The sequence below is a fragment of the Malurus melanocephalus genome, unplaced genomic scaffold, assembly GCF_030028575.1.
Source record: "Malurus melanocephalus ecotype Western Australia unplaced genomic scaffold, MMel_1.1 scaffold_385, whole genome shotgun sequence".
Lineage (NCBI taxonomy): Eukaryota > Metazoa > Chordata > Aves > Passeriformes > Maluridae > Malurus > Malurus melanocephalus.
The window spans coordinates 652,460-670,850 of record NW_026623617.1 but is presented as its reverse complement, the minus strand read 5'-3'; the positions used below and the strand labels follow the sequence as shown (position 1 = coordinate 670,850).

General features: G+C 39.4%; 1 protein-coding gene across 1 annotated transcript in view; it reads right to left on the bottom strand.

Annotated features, from left to right (window-relative positions):
* The window catches only part of KCNQ3 (potassium voltage-gated channel subfamily Q member 3), a 189,565-nt gene that overhangs the window by 8,057 nt on the left and 163,117 nt on the right, over positions 1-18,391 (bottom strand). Inside the window, exons 9-13 of the mRNA XM_057379067.1 lie at positions 17,716-17,810; positions 16,545-16,571; positions 5,520-5,707; positions 4,385-4,487; positions 1,959-2,090 (exon numbers count right to left, since the gene is read on the bottom strand). Coding sequence (XP_057235050.1) covers positions 1,959-2,090; positions 4,385-4,487; positions 5,520-5,707; positions 16,545-16,571; positions 17,716-17,810 — 545 coding nt within the window. The remainder of the gene's footprint in view (positions 1-1,958; positions 2,091-4,384; positions 4,488-5,519; positions 5,708-16,544; positions 16,572-17,715; positions 17,811-18,391) is intronic.

Here is an 18,391-nt window from a genome sequence, read left to right as displayed (position 1 = left end):
ACATTTTTAATAAACCGATAACATTCTGTCAGTTGTTGTCTCTAACTGTCAGSAATATTTTTGTCTTTACTAATAATTCTTTTGGCTTGAAAAAATGTAACTTTAAATGAAGTTGCATAAGGAAGCCTACTCGATTTTTTTATTTGTCACAAAAGCAGAAAAATTGTTTGCAATGCTCCAGCATGTATAATTACACTTTTACTATATCAAATATTCTTTCATTTGTCATATCCAACTGCTCAGGTGCAAAGGAATCTCTGTTTATTCAGCCCACAACCCAGACTGACCACATATCCATCAGCACCAGTCCACAGAGCAGTTATCTGCATTTTTGGACATTCCATGCAGATATCTTTCATGGCTTCTCAGTGCCCCATGGAGTTTTGAAAATGGAACACAAAAAAGCTCCAGGCAAGCCTCACAAAGCTCTCTGGATATTGGYTTGGTCCCCAGGCAGTGCTGACAGACATGTCATAAACTTGGAGAAGAGAAAGCCCCGTGCATGGAAAATCACTTTGAAATAAGAAATTACAAAGTTCAGCAGAAACATCAGCGCAGCCTCCCAAAGCCAAGGTGAGGCCAGACAAGGCCCAAATGTGCTGCAAGGGTTGCACTCCCTGAGCCCATTGCTGGGGAAATGAAAATGTCTGTGGAGTGTTTTGCTGTTCAGAGTCACTGAGGGAGTCAGGGGATGGGCAGAGGCAGAGCACAGAGTCCCACACATCTGCACACATCTGCACTCATATCTGCACTAACATCTGCACACATCTGCAAACATCTGCGCACACATCTGCACACATCTGCACTCACATCTGCACTCACATCTGCACTCATATCTGCACTCACATCTGTACACACATCTGAACCCACATCTGCACACAGCTCTGCATTCATCTCTGCACACACCTCTGCACACACATCTGCACTCACATCTGCACACTCCTCTGCACACATCTGCACACACATCTGCACTCACATCTGCACACTCCTCTGCACACATCTGCACACACATCTGCACTCACATCTGCACACACATCTCTGCACACATCTGCAGTCACATCTGCACTCACATTTGCACTCACATTTGCACTCACATCTGCACTCACATTTGCACTCACATCTGCACACATCTGCCCTCACATCTGCCCTCACATCTGCACTCACATCTGCACTCACATCTGCACACATCTGCACTCACATCTGCACACACATCTGCACACACATCTGCACACATCTGCACTCACATCTGCACACATCTGCACTCACATCTGCACTCACATCTGCACACATCTGCACTCACATCTGCACACATCTGCACTCACATCTGCACACCTCTGCATTCAGGCCCTTTACAGCCCCAAGCTCTGACCTGGGCTCACAGCTCAGGGTGTGAGCAGCACAAAGTTTTGTAGATGTGCCTCAAAAGCACCTTGTGATGAGCCACCCCTGTGAGGAAACAGCTGTGGGTGCAGATTGCAGCCGAACACCCACAGATGCCTGAAATTCCATTTTTTTTTCAGATAGGTCAATTGCACCTGAGTGAAGAGGATGTGAGATCTTCTGTGCTAATGTATTTTGCACTTGTATGGGGTATTTCAATCAGGCACAGATCTGAAAAGAAACCAGCCAAGGAAAAGCTCATGTAGAGCAGAAATTGCTTTTATTTATCATCTGTAAAATGGGGAGAAGGAGAAAAACTTGATCCTGATCTGATCAGGCAATGGTCAAGAAAATTCACAGGATTTTTTAACTCTCACGTCCTTTTTCTAAATCTGAGCCAATGGTCTCTTGCTGCAGTTATCCCTGCTAAGTACTCACTTCTCTTTTGTCTTTGGGAAAAGGTTTTCCCATGGACCAGCTACATTACCTAAAGGCATAGCTTCTGGCCTTGTACACAAATTAATTTTTATTTTGCCAGCAAAGCTGTACATTTTCCCCATTTACCAGAAGATTCTTACCTTGCCTGAAGGTATTTTATTCTGGAAAGCATATCAAGATGCCCTGCTGAGTATTGCTCTATCACATCCTTTACATCATAAGGCCTCAAAGTCTCCTTGAACTTTTTTTTATAGAGACGAAACTGTAGTATTCTGCATAATAGAAAAAAAATATTAATTTCTTATGTAAATTCCATGACAAAAATTTCCAGTTTTATCAAAATATGGATGAATTCTCTAGGTGTTTGGAAATTGAGTGTGTTATTTCAAAATAAAGCAATAAAATATAAACTGAGAATCTATAACATCATTCCMCATTTGAAAATTTATAGTTGTTGGCTTTTCATAATTAATAGTGTGAAACAAATRCTTTAAATCTTCAGAATCACAGTTGGATATTGAACAACACAAGTCACAGGAGATTTTGAAGCTGTGAAGTGGAAGCTGCTTTTTTATGCTTCAGCCTATTATAAAGCTAATTTATAAGATATGTGATGCTGAATCATTTCCATCTTGGTTTCAATTTTGCACCTGGGAAAGCTTTGGATAGAAAATGCTAAATAGATACAAATGTGGAAGTTAAGAAGTTAGCAGCAGTTCAGGTTTKGAAGAGGTGAAAGATTTTTAGAACTGCCTGAAGTGTCCTTGAAAGAAAAACAATAGTATCACATTGTTGTTGTTGTTGTAATAATAATAATGTAATTGCTGTTATTATTGCTTTTATTATAAAATGACCTAGTAATTAGTAACAGAATGCTGGGCAGACCACCTGAAAAATGTTTGGCATTCTTTTTTTTTTGCATTCTTCTCTGTTTATACATTAAAAATCTTAAAAAATGTTTGGTTGATTAAACAAATAAAAGAAACATATTTAAATAATAAAATCTTYATCTTCATCTGGTTTGGACCTGGGTTCTGGATGTTTGCTTTCTCAGTAGAGTCTCCATGTATTTGTAGGTCTGAACTGGGAAACTGCTGTCATCTGTTAAGATTCTGACTTTTTTATTAATTTAAGGTTAGTGCGGGTTTTTAAGTCTTCATAAAATTTCATTTAGGAAAGATAATTCTATTAGAACTTTTTAAGGGTTGCTGATTTTTTAACTCTGTTGCTTATAAGTCTTTCAAGGTTTGAAAATTATATCTATGCCTACTTTATTCAAAATACACATGATAATAGCAAAACTAAACATTAAAAGACTTAAATGAAAAATAGGGATCACAGTGTTAGCAATTCTAATTTAAAATTTGCTTGATCATGACCCTGAAATCCAGTAAGTGGTTTTGTCTAAAATAATTACTCTTAGTTTGTCTAAAATAATTACTCTTAGTTAACATTCAGGATGTGGGTACGCTACAAATGAAAAAGAATCTTGTCTCCTGATTGAGTTTAAAGGGAAATTGCATGAATCAATTAGATTTGGACAGGATGTGGGAAAGAATTTTTTCAAAGGTAATAATAACGTCTCTGTTTGAAAGCAAGCAGGTGTCAGGGAAAGAAAAGGAAAACTATGGAGGACATAGSGATGAAGAAACTTCCAGTGGGAGGGAATAAGTCGTGGGTAACATGAGCAAAGCCTGTGTGACTTGGCTTTCAGCAGCCAGAAAACCTGGAATTTTTAATAATTAATTCTCCTGCACCCAATCAAAAAGAACCAGGAGGTACAAATCATGGTTATATACATATAAATATATGATTTTATATTTACAGCCATCTTCCCTGAACTTTTTCTAAGATACATGTGAGACATTCCACAGTGGTAAGTCTCTGGCCCAAAAATTAATAACTTCTGGAATAAACAGCAATTGCAATGAAAGCAGAGTATTTATCCACAGAGGCCTTTTTCAAGGGACGAGAGTAAAAAAGTACTGCATCAAAAAGTATCAGAAAATCAGTGAATGAAKTTTATTTGCTTGATGTGCTAAACACATGACCAAGGCTTACTAGGAGTTTCCTAACCTAGGGAATATCTCTTGAGACATGAAAATAGAGGTGACACATGTTCAGAAGTCAAAAACTGCTGAAATGGAGACCTCCGCATCTATTAAAACATGACAGCTGAAAAGCAAATTGCACACTCATGCAATTGTGATTAAAGAAAGGTTGAGTCAGCTCAGAGTTTTCTGTTAAACAAAAATTCCAGTTTTATATAAATATTAGTCACTAAATTGAGCAAAATACCATATTTATATAATATTTTAACAAGGAACAGTACAGAAAATTATTTTATATTAAATGCACTATTGAGTATCTTGTTAAATGGCATGTTACTGAAAAACATTCCCCTTTCTGTATATKTTCAACAGATGTTTAATAGGGTCTGTCTCATGTTTTTAAAAACATTAGAATTATCTCATCTCTTGCATCTAAAAATAAAGCAATAACAGAAACAGTAAATCAGCACGTAGCAAGATGGTCCTGAAGCATAAGCATTCAAAAAGACATTTACCTGACAGCTCGGATGGCTGTCTTGAATGTGGGGATCATATCTTCCATGGGGAAATCACTACTGTCACCTCTCTCTTCTGCCATGGGCTCGCCTGTTCCTGCATCTGCAAAGCAGGTCGAGAAAACAGCTGTGTGAACATCTAGCCACAATATGTTTAGAGGGATGTCTGGCTGAACAAGGCACTACATAAACTAAGTGCAATTTAATAAAGGAATATCTCTTGCAGGTTCTTCTTTCCGTGGTCAGGGATTTAAATATTCTGGGACAGGTGTAATACATTTTTTAAGAGATCTCCTCTCAGATTTCAGAAACACTGAATTTCTGAAACACTGGGCACTTTTCTTCCTTTCCAATGGATCTTTGCCCAAATTATTTTACATAAAGTCTAAAACAGGTGTAGAGCCACAGGTTGTCCTCTCACTGGCACAGCTAGAGGTCATGTACCTTCAGGAAGGAGAAAATCAAGTGTGGACACCCAGGCTACATCCAGGGTAGCGTGTTCAGCATGCATGGTGCCAGCTGGCACAAGAAAGGGGAAACTTATTTAAAGACCATTTAGATGCTGTGGGCAAGCAGAGAAAAATGTGTGCTCAGGGAAGGTGAGAGGAAAAATGCCCTATAATGTTGCATGAAGAGCCAATGGAAATCTCTGAGGGGCAGCAGTTTTAGGGACAGAGGGGGAAGGAAAAAGGCATTGACCATATAAAACAAGTTTTATGAGATGGCAGTGAGGGCACATTTGAGATGCTGGACACAGGCTATTGAGGGCTGGATGCAGCCCAGGAGGGAGCTGCCTTAGCAGCTGATAAACCAAGCCATCATGACTTGTGTTTTTGGGGATATCGATTGACTGCCCAGTGCGCCCTCTTTTCCCAGGTCAAACAGGCTAAACCCAGCACTGGCTTTATTCCATATCARTTACTGTTTTTAAGAAGGGCTGTTGTTTGACTTTAAGCATTGTGTTGACTGGACTCAGCATTCTTTTCCTCAGGCTTCCCCAAATGTATCCAGTTAAAACCAGGTACCAGACATGCTTGACCCAGAAAATCATGAACCTTCAACAGAATATGCAGAGGAACAAAGTAAAATGGGGGAACAGGGGATGCATAGAAAGAAATCAACACAGATGGGCTACCTTCTGAGCTTTGCCAAAAGGCGTATGCTTTCATTCGGAATGCAGTGCGAAAACGCTCCTTATTATTCAAGACAACATTCTTAGGCTCTTTTGAAGGACTTTCTTCAATGGCATCTACATTCAGAGGGGTAAATAGCTTTCCTTTAGTATTGGTACCACGAACCCGATCCAAGAGACCCAGCTTTTGGCTACAAAATAAGCAGAAGTAATCATTTTCCTCCTTTGTACACTATTGGCTTCTTTTCATGATGCTTTAAGTAAATAATGGCCTAAAAAATTGTTTTGTATACAAGGACACTGCTGGGGCTACCATAATAAATCAATGTCTTTGTAAGCAATACTTAAGGTCCACAGATAATTAACTGCTTTTTATGAGTGTTTTTTTTGGTATCAATGTTGAAAATGTTACCAGAGGGTCTTGCTCTTCTCTCCATGCAAGGTATCACAGCGCTTCAGCTCACGTAGCACACCTGAAGCAGTAGTTTTATTATCAAGGCATGAAACGACACTACTGCCACTGACAGGGATGTCATTCACTAGACCAGGTTGCTCAGAGCCCCATCCAACCAGGCCTTGGACATTTCCAGGGATGGAGCATTCCCAACTTCTCTGGGCAATCTGTTCCAGTGCCTGACCTCCCTGATAGTGAAGTATTTCTTCCTGTTGTCTAATCTAAACCTKCCCTTTTTCAGTTTGAGGCCATTCTTCCTCATCCTGTCACTACATGCCCTTGCCCAAAGTCCCYCTCCCATTTTCTTGCAGTCTCCCTTTAAGTATGGAAGGTGTTCTAAAGTCTCCCCAGAGCCTCCTCTTATCCAGACATAACAACCCCAACTCTCTCAGCCAGGAATAAAAGGCAGTCAGATGTGCTGTGAACCAAATAAACCAAATAAACCAAATAAACCAGCAAAACTCTGGCAAGGCATTGCCAATTAGTGATCAAGTACATGGTAGGGCAGACTACCCTGTTTTATCTCCACCATAACCTACATGAGTTGTAGTCAAGTGACAAATTTTGCTCCTCTGATGATTCCTTGCACTGTCTGTCCTCTCAGACATTTACTGAGCCAATACATTTGTCCTTCAGTGACAACACAGGGGTAGGATTTCATCTATCTGCCAYTTCACCAGCATCACTGACCTCCCTGACAGCCTGATGACTGCAATGATCTTAAAGGTAATCACTAATACCACTGAAAAGAGCAACAGAAAGGGAATTTGCTAGTGAATATATCAGCTTATACGTGTTCTGAACACTTTGTAGGTGATAGATGGTATAAATATTTGGTTTTCTTGTTCACTTTGCTATTTAAATATTTGTGAATTGCACAAAAAAAAAAAAAAAAAAAAAAAAAAAAAAAAAAAAAAGCAGGGCTAAGCCATGGGAAGAAAGCCTGCTTTTTAATACGTTCCTGGAAGCTGGGACAGCTCTTGGGAGAGGTGAGTTGTGCACTTAGGAGGGAAAAAGCTGTTATAGCTGGCAGGTTTCTGAGAGCCACAGGGGAGAGCAGAGCTGAAGGATGAACAGCCATGGTTAGCAAAGAGTTAACAGATATTCAGTGAGGGATCTGTGCAGGAGGCTCAGCTGCAGCCTCTAAACCTGCAGGACAGGCAATGGGGAGGGTCCTCTCTTCAAGGATGCAGGGGACAAAAAGGGAAATGTGTGCAGACCTTGCAGGTGTGAAAGAGGGATGCATTTCTCTCTCAGAGCTCTGTCTGCTGCAGTATCCCACCACAARAGGAGTTATCTGAGCACTGAACATCACAGCTGTGGCAAGATTTCACTTTGGTTATTTTCTCACATGAATTACTGGGTTCCTCATCTCCACCGTCAGTTTCTGAATAATGTATCTTTGACCCAGGAAGTCAAAGGAATGGAATATGGGCTTTCCTGGCAGAAAAAATGCAAACACCAAACCTCTGGGTAGGAAGTACTTTCAACCTTTCTGATTTTTTTCTTGTTGATATGGCAATACCAGTGAATGCGATTTCTGCAGCCTAGGAAATCCAGACACTCGTCCTATCATTGCATGTATGAAATGCAAATGTGTGAGTACTGAAGTGGCAGCTAAGGACTTGTGTATGGAAACMCAGAATTAGTCCTGATATGTCAGCACTTCCAGGAGAGAAAAGAATGGATCTGAGTGAAGAATTAGAACAGTCTAAATGAATAATATCTATATTATTTAGAATTTCCCTAATGTAATTTCCTGAAGAATTCATGGAATGGGGAAGAGACACACAAAGTGCAGACAAATCTATGGAGCGACAATCAGGGATTACTTCCTTCTTTATAGAAAAGTAGGAGATGTTGCTTTAGACATCTGTGACAAAATATGTTTTGGGCAGTTTCATGTTTGGGCTTAAGAACTCATTTAAAAAATTACTTCCACAGTTCTTGCTTTTGGGGTGGAATCTTGATCTGCTTTGCTGAGGTGCTGTCAAGGCTGAACCGATGGTGGGTGCAGGKTCCCACAAGTGATTTGTGTTTTGCTAACTTAGGGAGAATCCTGCACTCTCTTTTCTGCATCACTTTCACTTCTCTGTTTCAGAGGCCACTTTYGAGAGCAGTATTGCTTTACAAGACAGATGTTGCAGCTCTCTATGAAATTTGGATTCTTCAAGCACTCAGCTGCCATACATAGGAAAAATACATACAGGAGAAGAAATGAGCAAGATTAAAAAGGCATGAAAAAGTGAGGAAGTAAAAGTCAACAGAATGACTTGTGTGTGGGATTTTKGGGTGGGTAAAGTAGGGAAAATAAWTTTTCATGTGTCATTAGCAATAAAATCAAAGTTTGAAGGAGACATTAATTTTGAGAAGGATGGTCAAGAAGAGTCTAGAATCATAGCACACCACTGAAAATAATTTTAATGCAAAGAAATGCATAAAAAATCTAGCATGATAACAGAGTCAGCCAGGCAATGTAAACTGATGGGCTTGAAGGTGTTAGAGAGAGTGAGCTTGTAAGACTGAGCATTTCTTTAATATAAAGAAGAAAGAGCAGTGAAGCATGCATGGCATGGTGATGTTCTTTGCAGAGTGAAGGAGACTGTGAAATAAGTCCCAAGAAGGAAGAAACTGAAGCAGYTTTAGGATGAGGAGACCTGCTCAGTGATAATAAAATCACTGAAAAAATAATGCAACAGGCTGTTGTAGAGATCAGCTTTCTCTGGGTGGGGGATTAACAGCTCACTGGCAATAGATGATTGATAGAGGAATCTCAAATGGAAGGAAGAGTTGAGTGGTCACATACTGCACACTGACTTCAAGCAAAGTACTAAATGTCACAAGAGTTAGAAACACTGCAGAGAAGCTCTCAAGTGAAAAATATGTTTAAGGAACAGAACCTGAAAGGCAAAGAAGCAGAAAAATAGGTGAGGCTAAAGACAGCTGTTGTTTATAAAAAGCAATTTATTACTATATTAAATAATATAGTTGTCATTACATGTGGCCTCTGACTCTCTCCAGAAACTTGCTTAGTTCTTCAAAATACACCTCCAGTTGTCCCAAAGTTTGCCACTTAAAACTCCTGTGATAACTGCCTTCCATACCAGAAAAAAGGAGGCATGAAGTAAGGCAAGGATCYATAGGGATCAGACCAGAAGGAAAAGCATCAGTGGATGACACCAAGTATTCAAAATACTAATCTAGTGATTTTTTTTTTTTTTCAATATAGGACAGAAATATAAGCATGATATGCAGAAATCTCTGTCATAGTGTTATGCAAGGGTAGGACTGAAGATTTKATATCCTTCTCATAGGAAAAACAAAATGAAATATTCCTCTGCATTCAGCACAAAACCCTATTTATTTGCAGTGACATTTTCTACTGCGTATGTCAGTGCACTGGGTTGTTGTTTTCTTTTTTTTTTGGTGGGGTGGGACTTAAGGTGGATAATACAAACTGAAAACATTCCCAGATTCTCTCTCCAGAGAGTTTCTCAGCAATCCCTGGTCATAAGGGTCAGTTTGGGAAGAAACTACTCTCTCTAGATTGTTTCTTGAGCCCCTTAGGTTTAGGAGCTAGAACACATCTGATTTGTCTTAACCCATTAGAAAAGTTAAAGTTCCTAGGATTAATCTTTAGACCCATTTCTATAATCAGTGGGAAGTCAGCAACCCTAACCAGTGAGTGGAAAAAATGTGGTTCAGTTTGGGATAACTTCACTAGGGCAACTTGGCTCTTGTTATTGGCTACAGAAAGATCTAAATTAAAAGTTGTCTAAAAATCAGGTCTCTAGTCTAAGTTAAAGTTACCTGAGCTGAAGCCTTCTCATTACTGAATCCTGATGTTTAACCCTTAAAGTAACATTCAGATTCGTAACAGCTTGTTTATGCAACAAATATAGAAAATTGTGTTAATATCTGGCAGCCAGAGCAGTAAAATCATCAGAAAATAATTCAGCAGATTCGCATCAAAATATACAACCGCGTGTTGTATACAAAAGAACCCAAAACAAAACCCAAGCGTCTTTCCAGATAAGGACCCTCTGTCATCAGGAAAAAAAATTACTTTATTCTCACTTCTAAGGGATGAAATCTGGATCTGCTGGGGTTTTAGTTTTCATTGATCTTTTTAAAATACTGAGGAAACGTTTGTTCTGATGGCACAATGTCCTTGGTTAAAGCAGCATGCGCATGGCTCGGTCCCAGGGCGTGAAGCATGCGCAGGTCACACGATCCTTCATGAGAGGGGCTAGGACAGTGGTTCCCACCACGRCTTCATGCACTGCTGCTCCTCTTTCAGACTCCTCCCTCTGATGTTAGCTACTCCTCCTCCCCTTGGAACATGGTCCCACTTCATTCGGCTTCCTTACATTCAATAAAATATAATTCTCAGCTTCCAGAAACTGGGGAGATTCCAATCCATCCCAAACATGCTGACAAAAATGCATTGCATGCTGACAAAAATGCAGCATGCAATTTTCTCTGACTAGCTTGGATACATTGCCATTGCATCCTCTCCGTGGGTTCCAAACCCCGTGCCTTTGAAATGGGACCCAGGATGAGAATTCCTTAACTCTGTAGTAGATGCAGATCACCAGRAAGGGAGGAAGGTGAAAGCAGTGCAGACAGTTTCTTTCTACCTAAAGAAAAATTCAGCTCTCAGATTTTTGCTCCCCAGGAGCAGTGGGAATTCTTTTGGACCACCTGAGAGATTAATTCRGTGGCTGGATGTACAAGAGATGGCTGGCTTCTGCAGCATGTGTTTTACACTTGCTCAGAATAAAGAGTGGGAACCACTGAACTAGAAATATTTTCCAGAAACAGTCATGCAAATAAATAATGCATTTATGTCCCATCATGCAAGCCAGATACTCTCCTCTCTATCCTTTGACTAGTATTGGAGTTTCATAAACGAATGGTACATATATGAGGAGACAAATAGTGAATTAATTCTAAGAGTGAATACAGCCCTCTGCCACGGATTTACCACTTTCACCTGACAAGAACAAATGATAGGCAGGAATWTTTTCTGTATTTTTCAGAGTTTAGCTAATCACTAGATGCAATTAGTCTCAAGTAACTGGAAACAGAAGGAAGTCATGTTTATTCCAGTATTTTTGTACCTTATCAGCAGAACWTATATGGGTGAACTCAGCTTTGGAAAATCAAACATTCTGAATGAGGTTACCAGAAGTAGTTTGTATTCTGCTTGGAACACTTCCTAATATAAAATAGTACCAAACTAATGTTCTGAGAGACATGAATTCTGCAGTGAACATGTTCAGCTGATCTTAGGGAGTCTATGAGTTTTCTTAAGACAAAACAAAGAACATTCTGCATTTACAAGGTAGATCTGAACTTTGGCCAATCAGTTTTCCCTTCTATAGAGTAACATTCCTTCCTTCAGAGAGGATCTAACAAAAATGTTCTGTTTAGAAATAGTTAACTACAGCTTCATGAAAACTAAAGGCTTCACTTTACACCCTGAATCTTGAGGTCTAAATTTGCAGGCTTCTAATGTCTAAAGAAGAAACATCCCTTCCAAGTCAACAAATTTCCACACTGCCTGGTGGTGTATATCCTCACTGGTGTTTAAGGGTGGGTATGACTCAAAATCCAGACTCACCTACCATCCAGATTATCTGCCCATAAACATGAGCTCAAGTCAAAACTCAACTCTGATGCCCTTCAGAAAAAGAAAGAGCCTTTACACACACTAAAGCCCTTTGCTTAGCCCCTTCTCTCATCCACACTTTCTAAAGTGATTTGASATGGATAAAAATAAACAATGTCACATAAATCAATGGGAAGAATAATCCAAATCCAATTCTTTGTGAAAACAGGATGGATATTTTTCACCAATGGAAGCAACCAGCYGTTGTAGGTAGAAACCATATGGATTCTGACCCATTTTTGCTTTGAAGTGAGCAAATCATGTATCAATCACTACAAAGCAAATCGAACTGCAAAATCAAAGTCTCTTGACTATTTTGCATGGGCCAATCATCAAATGAAAAATGGAGTGCTCTGCTAGCTGCTCTCCAAAAGCTGAAGAGTACCAGCTAGAAACGCCAAGCTGCATGTCRATGATTTCATGTTTGTGGAATGAAGTGGGAATGAGAACATCAGCTAAAGTTGAATGACAGCAAGGTGTGGGATAGAGTAAAAGACTTTGCAATTCAGTGAAAATATTATTTCTAATGATGTGTCTTTCATATCCTGAAATGCCACAAGTTATTTCTAGTCTCTTTGCAGGAAGGTGAAGTTTTTGCCCCACATCTTAGGTCACAGTTCAGCAAGATATTTAAGCATGTCACTAACTTTATTCAGATGATCAAAAGCATCCACTTGTTTTCCATTTGCTGAACCAGAACCTGCAAATACACATGCAAAGATGTTGTTCCACTGAACTCAAATTCAAATTAACTTGCATGAATTGTGTTGGCAGGGTTGGGACTGCATAGGGAAGAATGGTTAACACTTATAGGATATTTTTCTTACAGTAAATTTCAAAATTATTTGCAGACTAAGTAAGTATCATTCCCATTCTATGGAAACAGAGAAAAGCACCTGTTTCTAAGCAGATGATGGGGAGAGCCAGGGTCATATCCCATTTTGCTGGACAGAAGAGCAATTAACTATTTGCAAGGTCATGCAACTTTGTTTTTATGCTTAATAACTTTTCAGTCTTATTGTCCCTTACTTTTGATGGTGGTTATGTGAACTGCTTTAGTAAAAACAGAAAGTGCAGGCAGAGAATGGCATGCAAGAAATATGAAAAGATTAAGGCTCAACTGTTACTTGAATGTATATACCTAAGTTTTCTTGTGAGGCTTGATCCAAAGAATGACTCCCTACTAAACATGACATTACTGTAAAGTGAAGAAAAGTTATTAAGACGAGACATTAATGATTACCCATGAAAAGCTCTATGAGAAAGAATGGGAACAGCCTTTCATTTGTAGTTAATGTAGTGTGCAGATCAGAGGGACTTTTTTCTCCTTCTTGTTTTGGGCAGATGTATTAGGATGAAATGTTGACAGGGAAATTTTGCACAAAGTATGGTTTTGGTTTACAAAGTATGGCTTTATTTTCGTTTTGCTGTTAGCACTGGTAATACAAAAATGCACCACATTTCATGAATTCTTTCATACTCACGTAATAGGAAGGACGTACAGATTATGCCACTTAAAATCAAACCAACTTTCCAAAGGCACAGAAATATTATTTATCTTGTAGAGATAAGGAAACAGGGATAAATTACTTTTCTGCAATCACATAATAATAAATCTAGGAATGAACATGCTCTCCTGATGTCTAGTTCTACAGCTGCACAATGAGGAACAGGAACAAACCCTAGGAGGAAGTTCAAAATTCTCCACTATAGTGCCTGTACATACAAGTTTCAACACTGGTCAAGATCAGTGGAACAGCTGCTAATAACAACACTGAAAAATCAGGCTGCAGTATTCATTCCCCAAACACAGACATAAAAAGTTGGCTCAGAATAAAAACATGTCCAGCAAGCAAAGGCCCATCCTGAATGTAGGTCAGGCTCCCAAATGTTTGCTGAATGATTCGCTGCACTCCAGCAGAAATGAGCATTAGTGCCTCTTCTTTATAAACCTCCCTTCCTCAGAGCTGAGCAGATGAAAAGGCTTTGCAATACCACCAGAAAAGCAATTGCTGTCTGAGATTTCATGGGGCTGAGAGGTTTAGACATTGATTAAGGCAGAAAGAGCTAATGACACCTCTGGCATGAAGTCAGTAAAGCCCCCAACAGTGAGCCAGAGAGAGCACATCCCAATTCCTCCTGGTTTGGGGGCTGTGCAGGGCCTGAAGGGAAAAGGCTGTTCTGAAAGAGCAGSACCATAGAAACCCCTTCACTGCTCACAGGACAGAGTTRAGCACCAGGGCWGCCAATGTCCTCTTCACCACAYCTCATACCTTCACYKTTTTAGTTTAAAGGGAAYTTCAATAAAGCYTTGGGCTGCTGCAAACTTTACTTGRTTTTCCACTAAGACAAGTCCTTCCCTGCAGCCTTGCCTTGGGATTCAGCTTCTGAAATGGACTTTCCCATTCATTTGTGACCCCTGTGTTCTTCCCAAATGGCCTRAGRACAAGGASCYCTATCTGTGACTTCATYATGATGCCAGTTTCTGCTTCCAAGGAGAGGTTCTAGAAGGATCTGTCACAGGGTTCWACTCTGAAATTGTGGAGTTCCTAAAAAGCYTTCACACTACTCAGTAGAAACCTTGCCACTTAAAGTGCTTCCCATCCTCAAATTTTGACACAGCCAGATCTTATTTTTAGTTTATTAAAAGCTTCTGTGAAAGGTTTGGACCAATTCTTCTCTCTCCTATATCAACCACTGATGAGACATAGCCATTTCTCACTAGAGCAGCTTTCTCATTAAGTACTTAATGATGAAAGAACCTGGAGATTGAGGACATTTATGGGCTGTTCTCCCCATTAGAACCAGGTTCCCTCATTGTTCATTTATTTCAATACAGTCAAAGCACAAAGTATATTCAGTGGAGTACAAGTAATAATTTCTGTACTAAATCAATGTAGGACAGAGAAGATTTTTTTTTTTAATTATCTGGTTTGTAAATAAGAGTTTTATGAGAGATGGGAGGTGGTACTGTCAAAACAACCAGCTTTTATGGTTCAAGCCCATTTCTACTGAAGTCAGTAGATGCTCCCTCAAGTACCATCATTTTGCTGTTTACCTGGAGGGTTTCCAATCCCTTTAATTGAGTGCTTCATTCTATAAACATATTCCTGCTAGCAGGAAGGCTCCCATGCAGGTGTACTGATTATTTTGCTGAGGGTTATTGCATATATAACAAAATAAAAGCAAGATATAACCAGCTACAATAAGGGGCCTTGGGATTATAATTTTAAAGATTTTGAGTTGTGAGTCATACATTTTCATTTGTAATTCCATAAACATAAAATGATTTCTACTGGCCTGAAAGCTGCAATAACTCAGAAGATACTCCACGAACTGCTGCAGGTGCAGGAGCTTCTCTARGGGGGCTGTCACCAGCAGAAAACTCCAGCAGTCACACCTAATTTTAATCTTCTGCTGCATCTCAGTCAGAACATTTTAACTCAAGATATGGAATTACATACTCAAAAGGATTTTAGCTCCTAAGCTCTTCCCTACATATTAAAGACCAAAATTCAGCTTTTACCAACACAGGAGATGGCTAAAATCCCCAGACATCTCCATTAATGAACTGAGCTTGCCCATGACAGCTTAGCCTGGGCAGTGCCATGGCTGTAAGGAATGTAAGGTCCATGGGGGTTCACAAAGTGGGTGCCTCCCACCCAGTCAGTATTTGAAGAGGGGCAGGTGAGCTCATGGCTGTGGTGGCAAGAGGAGAAAGACATCCTTTCCCAATAATTTGTGCTACAGCACTTGCCTATATTGTAAGAAAATTTGGGATAGGTTTTTCACTTCTGCTAAATGAAGGTTGAACCCAAAAAATTAATAGGAGAACAGCAAGAGTTAATCTTTCTTTTTGTTGTTGTTCAACTTCCTTTATTGAAGTTGTCACGTGTTGCACAAAATGTTTAAAAAACAAAAAGAAAACATAAATTTTCATCAGGCCGGGGACTGGAACTCAGACCTGAACTCTTACTAACGATTTTCAAATATTGCTACAATTCTTGTTCCTTTTCTCTGCACTGTCAATAGGGATGCAAACRGAAGCAGCTTCAGCACGAGCCTGTRGATTATTCATCCTTTAATTGCTATTGAATTTCATTGTGGGTGACCCATTGATAGCAGTTTAACCTTAAGTTTTGACTTAACAATTATTGTATGTGCATTTGACTCTTCTRCTTAGCTGAAGAGGGTTATAAATGTATCATTTCCATTGGAGATCTTGCAGGTTGACTGTCAGTGACTGCTCTGCTGTAGTCTTCAGCGACTGACCAGTATTCAGATTGGTGATTCCTTCATTCTCTTTTCTTCTCTAAATTCCCCAGTGTGACAGGGAGCTTTCCCATTATTTTTTTTTTTTTCCAGCAGGGGTGGGACCAGCACCTTAAACCTAAATTAGCTTTTCCAGTACTGCCAGAGAGATTACCTAGACTGCTGTTCTATCTTAAACACCCACCTTTGTATTTATTGTCAAGAAATCTTTGCCCATGGCGAACTGACCGGGACTTACACCACAGCACTGCTCTGTGCAAGACTGAGCAGCAACAACAGCAACCAGAGTCTTCAATTCCCCCCAGAACAGCCTGGATGCTAAACCCTGGCTCTACAGCATGGATCAGAAATCCAGACCATGATTAGTCATCATAACAAACAAGAAAGCTGTTACAGACAATCAGCAAGCAATACTGCCTTTGTACAATTAGCATTTTAGCCGTGTTGTTAAACTGGGAAAAGAAGCAAGCAGTTAGGACAYGGATTTGTTAATAATTTTTAATGGTTACCTGTGGTGTTAGTAGCATGTTTTAGTTAACAGCTCATGAATCCACAATGAACTATTTAGCTTGCATCCTCCACCAGCTGTATTAAAACATAGATATATAAAATAATGGCAGCTACATACCTGGCAGTACCATCCAATTGTTCTTTCCTTTTAWAGAAGAGGACGCATTACAAGAAAGTAAGGAGAGAAGAATCACATAATAAATTCAGCATATTTTTGAAATATAAATYGCTAATCTTCTGCTAATACCTTATACCTCTTTTGTTCTGTGACCACAACTGACAGAAAAAGGAGAATAAAAGCTACATTTTCAACTAGCCATAAACCAAAAAAAGTGACATCGATTCCTGAAACCAATCTGTGCTGCTTAGATTGGCAATCCAGTCCCTGGTGAGAAGTGATCTCCCCTGCCCTCTCTCCCAGGACCTTATTTGCAAAACACTTATTAAATTTCAGGTTGCATTTGAATCACAAAAGAACCTACATGCAGTGAGCAAGTCTGAAGTCACAGTAATGAGTCCAGACTCCTCATGAGTCTGAGAATTATTCTCTGAAAAAGCCTGCAGTTGAGAAACCATCAGAAATTACACTATAATRGAAAATGTGGGAATAGACAGAGAGTGAGAAGAGATAAAGAAAAGGAATTTACTGAGCCTTAATTAAATGCTTATGGTGTGGGGTTTTTGTTTTTTTGTTTTTTTTTTTGTAGAGGTTTACTTTTTGAAATATGTGAAATCAATTCTAAAAATATATTGTGAATAAAACAAACAAAGGGAGAATATTGTAATATGCCCTTTGTGAAAGTGGAGGTTTGAGACATTTTAAGTCAGTTTTGARTGASAGCTGGARTTTCAGTAYCAGTGCAGTGAGCACCATGACTYGTGGAGACTCTGAGTTGAGCACTATTTTGAGGGCACTTTTTTTCAGAATGAGCAAGTCCAGAAAGAAAGTTTAAAGCACTAATTTGGATATGGAATTCCCATATTAGCAGCTGATACTCTAGAGCTAAAAGTCTCGGCTTTTCATAGGGCCATACAGGTTTTTTAAAACAACATTTTAAAATGTGAAGACCTGACTGTGAGAAAGGTGCCTGTTTGACAGGCAAGGAGAGTGAGGATCAGCCTAATAGCCATAAACAAATAAGCACCTATTATATGTGATTTTTTTATATATGGAATATTTCTAGAAACTGTTACCTACAAAAGCCTCATTGATACATATATAAAGTCAATGTTCCCTGTCCTGACTGATGTTGCACAGAAAATTATGATGGAGAGGTGGATTCACTTACCTGAAAAATGGAAATGATACAATTGATTCATAAAACCTCCAGGTAGCAACTAAATCAATCCTGTTGGGGTTAGTAGCATAGTATCTCCAGGCAGCCTGAGTTACAAGGGAGAGGAAAGGATTAGTGTTAGGTGAAGTTATTTCCCAGCTGACTGCAGCCAGACTKTTTCAAAGAACATAATAATGCACCTGAATAATTATCTGGAAATTGATTACTAATCAGCCACACCAAATGAGCATCACTATGTGAAAAAACACTGGACTATGAGCTGGGAGGGCTGTTAAAGGAGATAGGACATAGAAAGAACCACCAAAAGAACATGACATTATGTTAGACTAAACCAGTTTTACTGTCCTGTTTCATATGACTGAAAGAGCTTCAAGCACTGCTGGACTTGGCCAGTAATGCTGGAAGTGCTTAAGATAATTTTCCTCCTAATGTATCATCAGAGGAAATTTTGTTGAGCAATCTTCTACTTCAGCATTTAGYTCCAATCAAAATTCTCCAAAAAAAATTTCGCTAAGCACATACCTAAACTAAAACCCACTGTAGCTAAATTAGCTACCTGATGAGTGGAGGTATCTATTAAATCTTTTAATTTAAAAGGTGAATTCCATTCACAGTTCATGCCTGCAGCCCCCTCTGTTTGCTATAGCCTGTTTTTAATGAGAACAGC